At 46.5% G+C, this 15509-nt stretch overlaps 1 protein-coding gene across 4 annotated transcripts in view; it reads right to left on the bottom strand.

The window, feature by feature from the left end:
• Positions 1-10099, bottom strand: part of LOC132765784 (zinc finger protein 271-like) — a 104504-nt gene extending 94405 nt beyond the window's left edge. For 2 of the 4 annotated variants that reach the window (XM_067465153.1, XM_067465154.1), the window contains exons 1-6: positions 9963-10099; positions 7742-8144; positions 7037-7553; positions 4094-4193; positions 2294-2373; positions 2058-2178 (exon numbers count right to left, since the gene is read on the bottom strand). In XM_067465153.1, the coding sequence (XP_067321254.1) occupies positions 2058-2178; positions 2294-2373; positions 4094-4193; positions 7037-7465 (730 nt within the window). In that variant the 5' untranslated portion in view covers positions 7466-7553; positions 7742-8144; positions 9963-10099. The remainder of the gene's footprint in view (positions 1-2057; positions 2179-2293; positions 2374-4093; positions 4194-7036; positions 7554-7741; positions 8145-9962) is intronic. The other 2 variants (XM_067465155.1, XM_067465156.1) reach the window with 1 other exon arrangement.
• Between the last annotated feature and the right edge of the window lie 5410 nt (positions 10100-15509).

Below are 15509 nucleotides of genomic sequence, written 5' to 3'. Positions count from 1 at the left end.
CATCCTCAGAGGTTGTGGGGTCTGTTGGAAACTAGGAAAATTGGGTTTACTTATTTGTTTATTTATTTATTATTTCCAATATTGCTATCCTGCCCTTCTCAATCCCAAGGGGGGGGGGGGGGACTCAGGGCGGCTTACAAACTGGCCACAATTCGAAGCCTCAATATAATACAAATATAAACACAAATAGCAACAGTTTAAAACTGTAAATAAAACATTACGTTAAATATACGTATAAACATTGTCATCAACCATAGAGCCAATTACAGTCTGGTTCAACATCCAAGGTGCTGTCATGCTTACTCTCCAAAGGCCTGGAAGAAGCCGACCTGATCTCACTGGGGAGCGAGTTCCACATGTGTGGGGCCACCACCAAAAAGGCCCTGTCCCTCATCCCTCATCCCCACCAAGCACACTCTCTGTGGAAAGTCCAGGGTGGGAGAAAAAACTCTTGTAAGTTGGAAGTACGTGTGAATGTTTCAATTGGCCACCTTGATTAGCATTCAATGGCCTTATGGTTTTTAGATGTGGCTTGTTACTGCCTGGGAGACTCCTGGTTGAGAAGTGATTAGGCGTTCCTGACTGTTTCTTGTCTGGAGTTCCCACTGTGTTTGAGTTTTGTTCTTTATTTACTGTTATAATTTTAGAGTTTTTTAATGCTGGTCGCCAGATTTTGTTCATTTTCATGGTTTCTTCCTTTCTGTTGAAATTGTCCACATGCTTGTGGATTTCAATGGCTTCCTAACCCAATCTTCCTATTTTTCAACAGACCTCAAAACCTCTGAGAATGCCTGCCACAGATGCAGGCGAAATGTCAGGAGAGACATTTTATATTGTTAGCTTCACAACAAGTGTGGACTGGTACTTTTGTGTATAGAGAAATCGAAGTGTAAATGTATGGGCTGCAAAAGCTCCTAAATGGCTTGATAGAACTGGATAAAACTTGATACATAAACACTTTATAGAACACTGGCTAAATATAAAATAAAAAGGCCACTCCTCTTGGGGCTTTGGTCCAAAAGACAAAAATAGAGGTAAATATAGAGGGAGAAAGGGAGTGGATGCACGTTGATTCACTTCTCTTCAATGCCTGGAGCATCCAACCCTGCTCTCTCCTGAAGGCTGGACAGAGCATGAACAGGAGGGAACCTGATTTAATGAATTCTCCTAGAGAGTTGAAGGGTCAAACTGTGGCCATCGTACTTTGGACAGAAACAATGGAAAAGACAATAATGTTCTGTAAAGTGGAAGGCGGCAGGAAAAGAGAAAGGCCGAATTAACGTGGATCGAACCCTCTCTTGCAGTTTGTCTTATTTTCAAAAATGTTATGGTAAAATCACCTCTCAACAAAAGTTTGCTCCAGGCACTATCAGGCCATTATATGCTAATCAAGGTGGTCAGTTGAAACATTCACATCTAGCTCCAGCAGACAAGAGTCCTTTGTCCCACCATGGTCATTCCACAGATATATAAACCCTTTTTCCTTGTTCCAACAGACCTCACTACCTCTGAGGATGCTTGCCATAGATGCAGGCGAAACGTCAGGAGAGAATGCCTCTAGACCATGGCCATATAGCCCGAAAAAACCTACAACAACCCAGTTATGGTAAAAACTTTAAATAATTCTAAACATTCAGTAGATTGAATGGTTCTGAAACTTGGTAGGCCAGCACTTGTAAATGGGGTCTAAAACTGAGATAAGTTTCATGCAGATAGGCCTTAAAATGACTGAGGATTGAGCCTATAAAGCTTCCCATTTCAGCCAATGACAGTCCTCCCAATTTAGTGATTTCCCAATAAAAAGAATGAGGAGTTAACTGAAAATGAACCCCAAAATGGCATCACAAGGATGGTTGGTGGATAGAAAATAATAATTGCCTAGAATTCATCTCATGTGGCAACTCCACCCAAGTGCCAATTGCCTTCTTGGGCTGGCCACTATCTGGATATGGAATGAGCTTATTTTCTATGGCTTCAGAGGAAGAGATCTGAAACACTGGGTAATTTTTAGAACTTGTAAACTGATTGGGTTAACTACAAGCATAATGGAGCTTTACCTAGAGAGGACACAATCCCTAAATTCTCCTCCATGATTTGCTGGTGCAAGGCTTTCTGGCTTGAATCCAAGAGGGCCCACTCCTCCTCCGAGAAATCCACAGACACGTCTTCAAACGTCACCTGAAGGAAAAAAATGTTATGGAATGTAGAAAAAAAGAGGTTCTTTTAGAGTCAGGGCAATAGCCAAGGACAAGGAGACTCGGCTTCCCTCCCCACCCAGGATCCTTCTGCCTACCTGATCTGGTCCCGCAGAATCTCTTCTTAGAAAAGAATCATGAAAAGATGTGTTACTGTCACTTGGCCATTTTTCACTGCCTGTGAAAGAGAGGAAAAACATCAAGGAGGGTAAGATCGGTCCCTTTTCCAGGCTGCCCCACAGTTCCTTCCCTCAGAAGCCTGCCACCCTCCCCTTTACCCCTTGGCCCTCTTTTAAATTCCCTTCTTGGATTTAAGTCCCAGGTCTTTAATGTGGACCATTTCGTTTTTACGGGGGTGATGGGGCCTAATCCCAGAAATTGTAGTGGGTTGACTGTATTCATTTCTGTATTTGTGCCAATGTAGCCAAGAGCACATTCACCAACATATACATCCAGAGAAAAGCAAAGAAATCAAGTAACTTTGACAGTGGCACAAATACTGTATGTACTCTAGTATCAGCCTAGCTTTTCAGCCCTTTTTTAGGCTGAAAAAGACCCCCTTGGCTTATACTTGGGTGAGGGTCCTGGTGGGAAGGCGTGGGGCTGAAAGAAGGGCTCCTTTCAGCTCCAGGCCTTCCTGCCAGGACCCTCACCTCCCCGCACAGCAACCCAGCTCTCTTTCCTCTTTTCCTCTCTGTCCTGAGTTGCCCTTCAAAAACAGCCTTTAGACAATGTGTAAAGTAAAAGAAAAAATGCTTTCCTTCAGCAAACACAAAGCAAGGAAGTCTTAATTCAGACACAAATTAAAGTCTCTTACAAAGTCCCAAACAAAACACCAGTCTTCCATCAGACAAAAGGCAACGAACTAAGTCATTAGCAGCAGATTCCATTGGAGTGAAAACATCAGTATCAGGGTCGTTGTTACCAGCGAAAGCCGACTGCTCCTGCCTCTGATTTGTAGCCCTGAATTCCCCATGCAGGAGGTGCTAGGGTGTCTCCCAATTAGTTTGGCATTTTTAGCAGCTATTCTGGCTGAATGCCATCTGTGCTCTGTCTCTTTTCATCTCTAGAAATGAGGGCACTTTCAAACCCTCATCGTCTGATTCTTCTTCTCCCTCCAATTCCTGAGCACTTCCCTGCTCTCCTTCCTCTTCCAAAGATGAGGAATCCCCAACACTCTTGGCGCCAGTCTTTCCCACTTTTTCTTGTTCATATACACAAAGCATTTTCCCCAAAATGTATGGTTAAAATAAACTACGGTGATTATTAGAAGGATATGCAAGCAGGTTAGAATAATGGTTTAAGGACAGTCTTATCTTAAATTACAGGTTTATGTATATATTCAAAAACATTGAAGCTACTGATGCCTCAATTACTGTAATTTTATTGGTATCTGGGTTGTTGTAGGTTTTTTCGGGCTACATGGCCATGATCTAGAGGCATTCTCTCCTGAGGTTTCACCTGCATCTATGGCAAGCATCCTCAGACCTCACTACCTCTGAGGATGCTTGCCATAGATGCAGGCGAAATGTCAGGAGAGAATGCCTCTAGACCATGGCCATATAGCCTGAAAAAACCTACAACAACCCAGTGATTCCGGCCATGAAAGCCTTCGACAATTTATTGGTATCTATTTGAAATTTTGTAATTTACCAGTAGGTGCTGCATTTCCCACCCTCAGCTTATACTCGGGCCCATAAGTTTTCCCAGTTTTTTGTGGCAAAATTAGGTGCCTCAGCTTATACTTGAGTATATATGGCAAGTATGGTAATGTCTCTTTACAGCAGCATTCTTAAGTTCCCAGGCTCCCCAGATTTTTCCAGTTCAGACAGCTCAGACAATTCAGATCTACTCAAGAGGAGGCGAACGAGCAAGAAGGATCACTGCCTATCCCTTACCAACTGTGACATATTCTCCATTTCCAGTCAGGACAACGCAGATGATGTCTGAAGGAGACTCCTCCACCTGGTTGGTCTCATCTGCAAAAGAGTCCTGCACCTGAGCAAGCAGCACAGATCACAAAGAAAAAAACAGATTAGAAAAGGAGGGAGGGCTCTCTTTCCGCAACCTGTTCCAGACCACTTGGATTGTGGTTGGGACCCAAGACTGGCTTTCTTCATTCTGAAGAAGAATCTGCCTTTCCTTGATTTTGGGGTGGGAATTCTGCCTTTGTTTGGGCATTGCACTCTGCTTCAGGACTCGATCTGAAGTGGAAAGGCTACTGATGAGATGAAGGAAGTACTTTACATAATCCTGGGGTTGTAATTTAGGGCTAATTTAAAGGGGCCAACATGACAAACTTTAAGTATTGATGTAGTTTCAGGGGGTTAGCCTGGCATGATGTGAGTTGTAGTTCACCCACAACCTCTTTATTCTCTTTCCTGATCCCCTGCCGTTATCTTTAAGCACTTGTTCTGCCCAGTCCCTCTCATAGTCCATTAACAAGTCCTGGAAATGTAGCCCAGGCTCCACTATGGTCACTGTTAGGATCGGTTCCTTGCACTTCCTCCATCTCCCTGACCCTATATTGCTCTGCACTAACCTCGGCCCAGCCCCCTTAGATGGTCTAGGCTCCTTGACTACTCCAGCCCCTAGCACCTCATTCCATATGATAGAATAGTGTTTGAACTGGTTTAAATGTATATATTTTGTGTGCTTATAACATTGTGTCTATGTTTTGAATACTCTGTATATTTTTTCTGTGTTATTGCATGTATGGAAACTGCCCTGAGTCCCTTAGGGGAGATAGAGCGATATATAAATAAAGATTTATTATTGTTTATTATTTATGCAATTTGTGAAATTAAAAAAATTACTTATTCTAATAACCCAGGCAATGCTGGGTACCAAAGGTTGTGTGTGTGTGTGTATGACACACACACACACTTATACATTTATATGTACAAGTTCTTTACTACTGGCCAAAGTGGTGTTTTTAAAAATAGGTGCATGTAGCACCAAAGAATCTAGAGCAGGGGACTTCAAACTTTTTCAACAGAGGACCAGGTCACAGTCCCTCAAACTGCTGGAGGGCTGGATTATAATTTGAAAAAAACATGAATGAATTCCTACGCACACTGCACACAGTGTGCCTTGAGTCTCCTTCAGGGTTGAGAAAGATGGGATATAAATAGTGTAAATAAATAAATTTACACTATTTTATTTACACTATTTTATTTTTAGTGCAAAATACACTATTTTATTTACACTATTTTATTTTTAGTGCAAAAAACACTTTAAAACAATACAATAATTAAAATGAAGAACAACTTATTACTATTTCAATGGAAAGTGTGGGTCTTCTTTTGGCTGATGAGATAGGATTGTTGTTTTTGTTGTGTGCTTTCAACTCATTTCAGAGGGCCGGGTAAATGACCTTGGAGGGCCATATTTGGCCTTCAGGCCTTCGTTTGAGGACCCCTGATTTAGGGGGTCTTAAAGCTCTGCATTTCCATATCTATCTGCCTATTTTCAAAATAAATCTGTGGTAACACCCAGATTTTGGATACCATTTTGTACTGCCATGCTTCCATCGATGGATTATTGAGATTTTTAGTTTTGTGAGCTATTTAGGATTATTGTGGACAAGCGCTACAGCAGTTTAGAAGTGAATTATAAAAGCTACCAAATTCCAGGTTCTAGAAGTGCTAAAGCAGTGGTTCTCAACCTGTGGGTCCCCGGATGTTTTGGCCTTCAACTCCCAGAAATCCTAACATCTGGTAAACTGGCTGGGATTTCTGGGAGTTGTAGGCCAAAACACCTGGGGACCCACAGGTTGAGAACCACTGCGCTAAAGGATGAAATAATAGCTCTTAAAGTGATATCAAGGATGGCATCCTAGAAGTGACTGGCTTGACTTTGAAGGAGCTGGGGATGGTGACGGCCGACAGGGAGCTCTGGCGTGGGCTGGTTCATGAGGTCACGAAACGACTGAATGAATGAACAACAAAGTAGTATCAAACTGCTGCAAAACTATATTGTGAATATGCCTGGTTTCTCTATGTTTCTTGTTGCCTGTGAGCACTTGGAGAGTGGGTTTCTTTAACTGTGAAGATCAGCCCGCTCCCTCTTGGCCTTCAGAAGGGAAGTGAAAAAATGGCTTTGGGATTAAGACTTCTAAAAATAATTGTAATACAATAATAGATACGAAATATGTGCAATGACTACTGGAATGGCCCCGGATTACGATGGTGGATGGTGTAGTTTTAATAGTGAATGTAATGTTAAATGCTTTAATGTGCATTAATTTTAATTTTAATGTTTATTTGAATTGTATGTTGTTTTAAGGCATTGGATAGTTGCCTGTATGTAAAGAGGCCTTGAGTCTCCTTCAGGGTTGAAAAAGATGGGATATAAATAGTGTAAATAATAAATAAATATATATATCTGTGCTTTCAGGTTCCTGTCATGTTATCTCTACTTGTGAATAATATACAGAATTTTCAGAAGTGATTCAGCCATTTGCTTCCTCTGAAATATACACCACTGGAATTCTCAATAAGTTCCTTTTAATCTTCAAAGTTTGCCATTCTATAACTTCAAATAATTACACCTGGTTATACCACCCTGGGAATGGAGATGATGGCCCCCTCCTCTCCGTGAGAGACCTTGGGGAGTGCAAAGGGGGCAATCGTCTCTATTCTAGGGTGAACACACCTTGGTTCTCCTTTCCTAATACTCTGAACTCTTTCCAACTTGTCTGTATTATTCTTAAAATTAGCCACACAAAAGTGAATGTGATAATCCTGGCCTGAAGAGTTCAGAAGAGTTTTACATTATCCTGAAAAAGAATGATTCTTGCTTCCTTGAAATTACAAGAGGAACCTCTCTCATACACACACCTGGGGCTTCTGCTGCTTCCTCTCCTCTTCCTGACTCAGGAGGAATCCTTCAGCCAAGGCCACAGCCTGGGAGCTGGTCTCTGCCCCACATTCCCTCACCCAGCGCTCCATCTCCGCAGGAAGGACGGCCAGGAACTGCTCCAGGATCACCAGGTCCAGCATCTCCGCCTTGGAGTGTCGCTCGGGCTTCAGCCACAGGCGGCAGAGAGAGTGGAGGCGGCTGCAAACCTCTCGGGGACCCATGGCTTCCTCATAGTGGAAATACCGGAAGCACTGACGCTGAAGGTCTGAATGGAACAGATTGCTCTCCCAGTCTTTCTTCCAAGGGTCCTCCCAGAGTGCCCTATTGTTCTCTGCCTCAACAGCAAAAGAAAATACTTCTGATGGGGAGACAGCTGGCTCTTGCCCATCCATGTTTCTTCTATGCATCTTAAATGCTTCCAAACTCAAAGAAGATAGTCCCTCCTCTCCCACCAGATGATATTTGAAGGGAAACAACTGGCAGAACTGACAGGGCCTACAAAAAAATTGAGACAAATAACGTCATGTTAATACTGTCAAGGAGTAAGCCGCCCTGAGCCCCCTTCGGGGTGAGAAGGGCGGGGTAAAAGAACCCCAAATAAATAAAAATAAATAAATGTTTATATATTACTCCCAACTGGAGCCCCCAGTGGCACAGTGGGTTAAAGCACTGAGCTTGTTTACCAAAAGTTCGCAGGTTTCAATCTGGGGAGCAGCGCAAGCTTCTGCTGTCAGCCACAGCTTCTGCCAACCTAGCAGTTCGAAAACATGCAAATGTGAGTAGATCAATAGGTACCGCTCTAGCAGGAAGGTAAATGCGCTTCATGCAGTCATGCCAGCCACATGACCTTGGGAGATGTCTATGGACAACGCTGGCTCTTCGGCTTAGAAATGGAGATGAGCACCACACCCCAGAGTTGGATACGACTGGACTTCATGTCAGAGGAAACCCAACTGGGCAACAGCTGGCTCTTGCCCCTCCATCTTTTTTTTGTGCTTCTAGGCTGCTCCCAACCTGGATGAAGTTATGTCCACCTCTTCTCTCAAATGATATTCAAAGTGGGAGGACTGGGAGAACTGGTGGGGCCTGCAAACAAAGCAAAATTAACTTTATTTGTACCCCGCTAGCATCTCCCGAAGGACTCGATGCGGCTTACAAAGGCCAAGGCCTCAAAACATAGCATAACAAATACACAACTCAAAGCAATTAAAGCAATATCAAAAACAACAGAATAAAACAATACACCAAAACACAATAAAACTGGGGCTGGGCCAAATGTAGTGGGTACAGATTAAAAGTGCTGATGTGACAGGTGGTATGTCGGATTTTAGAGTAAGTGCAGTGTGCAAGAAATCTTAAAGTCTAATAAAGTGCTACTGGAACAGGTTGTTGGAGTTTTCCTATTCTGCAAAGGCACATCGGAACAGCCAGGTCTTCAAGTTCTTCCTAAAGACTGCCAACGTAGGGGCCTGTCTAATATCTAATGTCCAGAGTCAGGGGACCACCACAGAAAAGGCTCTGTCTCACGTCCCTACCAGATGCGCCTGCGACGCAGGGGGAATCGCGAGCAAATCCTCTCCGGATGAGTGAAGAGAACGCGTGGGTTCATAAACGGAGATGTGGTCATCCTTTGTGAATCCTTCCAAAGCATTTATTGGGGGCTGGTAGTGGGGATCCTGTCTTTGCAGCCTTTCTCTGCCCTCCTTCAGGCCCCACAGATCCCACTCCCAGGCAGAGGCACAGGCAGACGAGGCTGAGAAGACAGCACCTTCCTCTGAAGGAAGAGGAGGAAGAGAAGGGGGAAGATGAGGAGGCAGGGAGGGAGGGAGTGCAGGGAGGTCCTGGCTGGGCTCAGAGGGGCCTCCAGACCCCCTTCCTCCAAGAATCATAGAATCCTAGAGTTGGAAGAGACCTCATGGGCCATCCAGTCCAACCCCATTCTGCCAAGAAGCAGGAATACTGTATTCAAAGCACCCCTGACAGATGGCCATCCAGCCTCTGCTTAAAAGCTTCCACTAGTTTAGGCATGGGCAAACTTGGGCCCACAATTCCTAGCAGCCTACTGGAGGGCTGAAGTTTGCCCAGGCCTGGTTTAGTTGGAAAAGAAGAGTAGAGATTGGTGTCATCTGCATATAGATGGCACCGCACTCCTAAACTCAGCATGATAGAATCATAGTTGGAAGAGACCTCATGGGCCACTGAGTCCAACCTCATTTTTCCAAGAAGCAGGAATATTGCATTCAAATCACCCCTGACAGATGGCCATCCAGCCTCTGCTTAAAAGCTTCCACCACACTCCGCGGCAGAGAGTTCCACTGCTGAACAGCTCTCACAGCCAGGAAGTTCTTCCTCATGTTCAGATGGAATCTCCTTTCTTGTAGTTTGAGCTTCCCTCTTGCCCGCCTCCCTCCCTGTGCTGCCTGAGGCCCTTTCCAGGCAGGGCCTCCCCCCCAGGATCCCACCCCAGGCCTTGTGCTTCGAAGTGGAGCCTGTGAGCCGCCCTCCAGCCCGCCTCCCGGCCTCTGCTGCCTGACAGAAACACCAGGGAGCAGCGGGGAAGGGAAGAGGCCCCATGAAGGGAAGAAGGAACAGGGCAAAGGAAAGGCCCAGGCACATCTTAACACCTCTCAACAGAACATTTTCCCAGGCTCAGCCAAGCCTTCAAATGCTAATGAAGGTGGTCAGCTGAAACATTCACACCTAGCTTCAGCAGAGAAGAGCTCTTTGTCCCACCCTGGTCATTCCACAGATACATAAACCCATTTTCCTATTTCCAACAGGCCTCACTACCTCTGAGGATGCTTGCCATAGATGCAGGCGAAACGTCAGGAGAAAATGCCTCTAGAACATGGCCCTATAGCCCGAAAAAACCTACAAGAACCTAAAGGAAAGGCCCTTGTTTACCTAGGAAAGAGATGGGAAGGGTGACAGCCTTAAGGAATGGGCTGATCTCCCAGAAGAGGGGAGAGAAGCCGCCCAAGCCAGAGCAGGTCCGCCTCTAACCCTGCCCTAGGAGGACTGGCTCCTTCCGGAAGCGGAACTCCTCTCCCCCCCTTGGAGGACCCTCTGCAGCGCAAGCCTCTTCCTGTGCCTCTCTAGGAAGGGACGTGAGCACCACTGGCCAAAAGGGGCGGGGCTTCGTCTGTTCCTTCTTTCCTTCCTTTCTAGGAAGCCTGGCCTCCGCTGCTCAGGAAGCCTCTCTAGGAAGGAGGTGCGCAGTAGAGGCGTTCTTCCTTTGGGAAGAGGAGTTTTGTGTGTGTGTGTGGAGGGCCTTCCTGGAGGGAGAAGGGGAAGGCCCGGGCTCCTCCTCATCCACTTCCCTTCAGGGCCAGCGATGGCCTCGTTGGAAGCCTCCTTCCTTCTCCACTCCACTTCCAGGCCACTGGGAAAGAATCATAAAATCAAAGAGTTGGAAGAGACCTCCTGGGCCATCCAGTCCAACCCCATTCTGCCAAGAAGCAGGAATATTGCATTCAAATCACCCCTGACAGATGGCCATCCAGCCTCTGTTTAAAAGCTTCCAAAGAAGGAGCCTCCACCACACTCCGGGGCAGAGAGTTCCACTGCTGAACGGCTCTCACAGTCCTCATGTTCAGATGGAATCTCTTCTCTTGTAGTTTGAAGCCATTGCTCCATTGCATCCTAGAAAGAGAAGGAGAGAGAGAAGCACCCAAAATGGAAGAGGGAGGGAACACTTACCCCTGTGCAGGGACACCCTGCCCCTCCCCACCTACAGCCCAGGAAGCCCTCCTGGCCCACAAACTCTCTCACCCTCTTTCCTCAGGAATCATGGGCTGGATCTAGAAATAGTTTCCTAAGATCTACAGAGACACTCGGTGGAACACCTCAGCAACCCAGAGTCCAAAAGTGGCAGGCTCAAACCCAGAACCTCAACCAATGGCTGATACCAAATGAGAGACTCCCCCCTGGGCACACAGAAGACTGGGCGACTTGGAAAGCGCTGAACAGACTGCCAGGCCACTGGGAAAGAAAGAGAGAGAGAAGCACCCAAAATGGAAGAGGGAGGGAGGGGACACTTACCCCTGTGCAGGGACACCCTTCCCCTCCCCACCTACAGCCCAGGAAGCCCTCCTGGCCCACAACCAGTATCTCTCTCTCTCTCTCTCTCTCTCTTTAGGAATTATGGGCTGGAGGGGGAACAGGGTTACAGCCTGCGTTGGACTGTGTCACACTCCCCCTGAAGACGCAGGTTCACAGTTTGGGTGTGACCCTGGACTCATTGCTGAGCCTGGAAGCCCAGGTTTCGGCGGTGACCAGGGGAGCATTCGCACAGCTAAAACTTGTGCGCCAGCTGTGCCCGTACCTTCAGAAGTCTGACTTGGCCACAGTAGTCCATGCTCTGGTTACATCCCATATAGACTACTGCAACGCTCTCTATGTGGGGTTGCCTCTGAAGACTGCTCATAAGCTTCAAATGGTCCAATGATCGGCAACCAGGATGCTAACAGGAGTGGCACTCAGGGAGCATACAACTCCTCTGTTGCGCCAGCTCCACTGGCTGCCAGTTTGCTACCAGACACAATTCAAAGTGCTGGCTTTAGCCTTTAAAGCCCTAAACGGTTCTGGCCTGACCTACCTGTCCAAACGCATCTCCTCCTATGAACCAGTTAGGACATTAAGATCGTCTGGGGAGGCCCTGCTCTCGGTCCCGCCAGCTTCACAAGCATGCCTGGCAGGGACGAGACAGGGCCTTCTCAGTAGTGGCCCCTCAGCTGTGGAACACCCTTCCTACAGACATCAGATCGGCCCCCTCCTTATTGGCATTCCGGAAGAGAGTGAAGACCTGGCTCTTCGAACAGGCTTTCAACTAAGCAGTGCAATTGATTGATTACTGGGATATGGATTAATGGACAACGAGATCGGATGCTGATTCTATTGATGAGACGTGATGGGATTGTTATTTTGCTGTATTGTTGTATTGATGTTAATTAATTGATATTACTGTTTTAAATGACTAATGATTTTGTATTGTGTTGTTAATACTGGTTGTTAACCGCTCTTGAGTCGCCTGAGGGCTGAGAAGAGCGGTATACAAGTGAAGTAAATAAATAAATAACCCAGGCTGGAGCTGAACCGACTCAAGGAAGGAAGGAGAGAGGGAGGAACCCAGGATGGAAGAAGGAGGGGGGCCACCCACCCCTGTGCAGGGACACCCTCCCCCTCCTCACCTACAGCCAAGGAAGCCCTCCTGGCTCACAACCAGTGTTTATCTCTCTCTCCCCTCAGGAATAATGGGCATCAGGGAACTCAGGCTGGAGCTCAACCTACTCAAGGAAGGAAGGAGAGAGAGGCACCCAGGATGGAAGAGGGAGGGAGGGCCACCCACTCCTGTGCAGGGCCACCCTCCCCACGTGCAGTCAAGGAAGCTTTCCTGGCCCACTACCAGTGGCTCTCTCTCTCTTTAGGAATCATGGGGGGGGGGGGGGGGGGACCCAGGCTGGAACTGATCCTGTTCCGGTACGGCTATACCAGGAGCTCCAGCTTCTTTTCCTTTTTATTGAGTGTTTGCATGTATTCCAAAGTTCCATGCGTTTTGCAATAAGGTGGCTTCCCTTGGTTTGCAATTATAGGGCCAATGACCCATCAATCATCATTAGGTTCTTTAGTTCCACCCCTTTTTCTGGGTTTAGGAGGGAAAAAAGGGACCTCTAGTTCAGTTTTCACAGAGAAGCCTTTCGTACAGGGCGTGAGTCAGTTCCACCTGTAGAAAGCTTAGTCTTTTACAGCTTTTTGCTGGGAGGAATCCAGTCCCACAGCTCTATAGAGAAGCATAGCTTTTTGCTGGGGGAACCCAGTCCCACAGCTTTACAGCCAGCCTTCGCTGGGAATTGAAGACCTTCTTTCCTCTTGGAAATCTACAAAAGGACTCTGTTTGGTAAGGACCACTCACGGCAGCCATAATGCAATTTGGACCGGGTGTAGGAGCCCACGCCAGCAGAGCCTAAGACAGATTGCCCAGGTAGAGGTCAAGGATTTCCCTGATAGAGAAGAAACAGTTCATGAAGGTAGTTGCCTGTCCCTTGTGGACAAGATTAAGAAAGCCACCAGTTGATTCAAAGCCTTGAAGTATTTGTTTGATTTATTGAAGACGTAAGCACTAATAAAAAACTTTGTTAAACTTTCCAAGTTTCTAAAGACTTTGTTTATGGAAAACTATAGGGCTTCTAATCCAAGGCATCCCCAGCGTCCCGACAGAGCACGTCCTGTCTACAGACCTTTTCACAGGCCCAGCACGTGACAGCACAGAGTCCACTCAAGGCAGCGGGGCTTCTGGTCGGGCAGAAGGTGGGACAGGGAACAGGGATCCAGCCAGCTACGGGGGACATTGTGCTCCCCTGACAGGCCAGCACTTTGGAGGGTAAGAATCCCTGCATCCAGCCTTGGTCCTAGAGGCCCGCCTCTCTGGAGTGTTTGGTCCCCTATGTGACTGGCCTATACAGGTGAAAGATCAAGGGTCTGGAGAACAAGCCCTATGAGGAGCAGCTTAAAGAGCTGGGCATGTTTAGCCTGAAGAAGGGAAGACTGAGAGGAGACATGACAGCCATGTATAAATATGTGAGAGGAAGTCATAGGGAGGAGAGATCAAGCTTCCTTTCTGCTGCTCTGGAGACAACGACGCAATGGAACAATGGCTTCAAACTACAAGAAAGGAGATTCCACCTGAACTTCCTGACTGAGAGCCGTTCAGCAGTGGAATTCTCTGCCCTGGAGTGTGGTGGAAGCTCCTTCTTTAGAGGCTTTTAAACAGGCTGGATGGCCATCTGTCAGGGTTGCTTTGAATGCAATTTTCCTGCTTCTTGGTAAAATGGGGTTGGACTGGATGGCCCATGAGGTCTCTTCCAACTTTATGATTCTATCATGCTGAGTTTAGGAGTGCAGTGCCATCTATATTATTATTATTATTATTATTATTATTATCTTTATTTGTACCCCGCTAGCATCTCCCGAAGGACTCGATGTGGCTTACAAAGGCCAAGGCCTCAACACAACACAGCAATATAACACCAAAAGCAAATTAAAAACAACATGCAAATTAAAAACAACATGCAATAAACAATACATCCGGACATAATAAAACTGGGCCAGGCCAGACTAGTGGGTACAAAATTAAAAGTGCAGATGTCGCAGGAGGTATACAGGATTATAGGGCAAGTGTGCGGTGTGCAGTAATCTTATTTCTACTAAAGTGCTTTGAGGACTTGTTATTGGAGATTCCTAATCTGGAAAGGCACATTGGAACAGCCAGGTCTTCAAGTTCTTTCTGAAGACTGCCAATGTAGGGGCCTGTCTAAGATCTTTAGGGAGGGTGTTCCAGAGTCGGGGGGCCACCACGGAAAAGGCCCTGTCCCGCGTCCCCGCCAAGTGCGCTTGCGACGCTGGTGGGATCACGAGCAGGGCCTCTCCAGATGACCAAAGTGAACGTGTGGGTTCATAGATGGAAATGCGGTCACGCAGGTAGGCTGGTCCCAAACCATTCAGGGCTTTGTAGGTAAGCACCTGCACCTTAAATTGGGCTCGGAATATAAACGGCGGCCAGTGGAGCTCCTTGAACAGGAGGGTTGACCTCTCTCTGTAAGGGGCCCCAGTTACCATCCTGGCTGCTGATCGTTGGACCAGTTGGAACTTCCGAGCCGTCTTCAAGGGCAGCCCCACGTAGAGCGCATTGCAGTAGTCCACTGAAGCTTAACCCAGACTAGACAGAGATGCTACTGGTCAGTGAGAAGGAAGATCAGGGAATAAGAATTCAACCTGTGCTGGATGGAGTTATGTTACCACTCAAGATACAGGTCTGCATTGGGGGGGGGGGGGGCACTCCCTGGGCTTGGCATGGAGTCCGGAGGCCCAAGTTTCGTGTGTGGCCAAAGCCTTGTGCACCAACAGCACCCACTGCTTGAGATACTGTATCTGGCTGGATTTTTGGGAGTTGGAGGTCAAAACATAAGTGCAGTGGTTCTCAATGTGGGCCCCAGATGTTTTGACCTCCAACTCCCAAAAATCCTAAGAGCCGGTAAATTGGATTTCTGGGAGGCCAAAACACCTGGAGATCCACAGGTTGAGAACCACTGCTTTAGTGACATTCTTCAGTGTCATCTTATTATCTGGTTTATTTTCACTTTGCGTATATTATGCATTGTATTTATGTTGTAAGCCTCCCCGATTCCGCTCAGGGAGATGGGGCAAGGTATAATAAAGTGTATTATTATTATTATTATTATTATTATTATTATTATTCAGCTGGTTCAAAAAGCTTTAGCAAAATTGTTCTTTTATACTAATTTATGCAATTTAAAATTATACTAATTTATGCAATGCTTTTAATACAAAATAAATAAATAAATAAGCAAAACAGTTAACCATAAGGACAGCTGGACGCACGGGGCACACAACCCCCATTACAACTGCTTCACCAGCTGAAAGTCTGTTTTCTGC

This window comes from Anolis sagrei, chromosome 2, assembly GCF_037176765.1.
Source record: "Anolis sagrei isolate rAnoSag1 chromosome 2, rAnoSag1.mat, whole genome shotgun sequence".
NCBI lineage: Eukaryota > Metazoa > Chordata > Lepidosauria > Squamata > Dactyloidae > Anolis > Anolis sagrei.
This window is presented reverse-complemented; position numbering and strand designations above follow the sequence as displayed.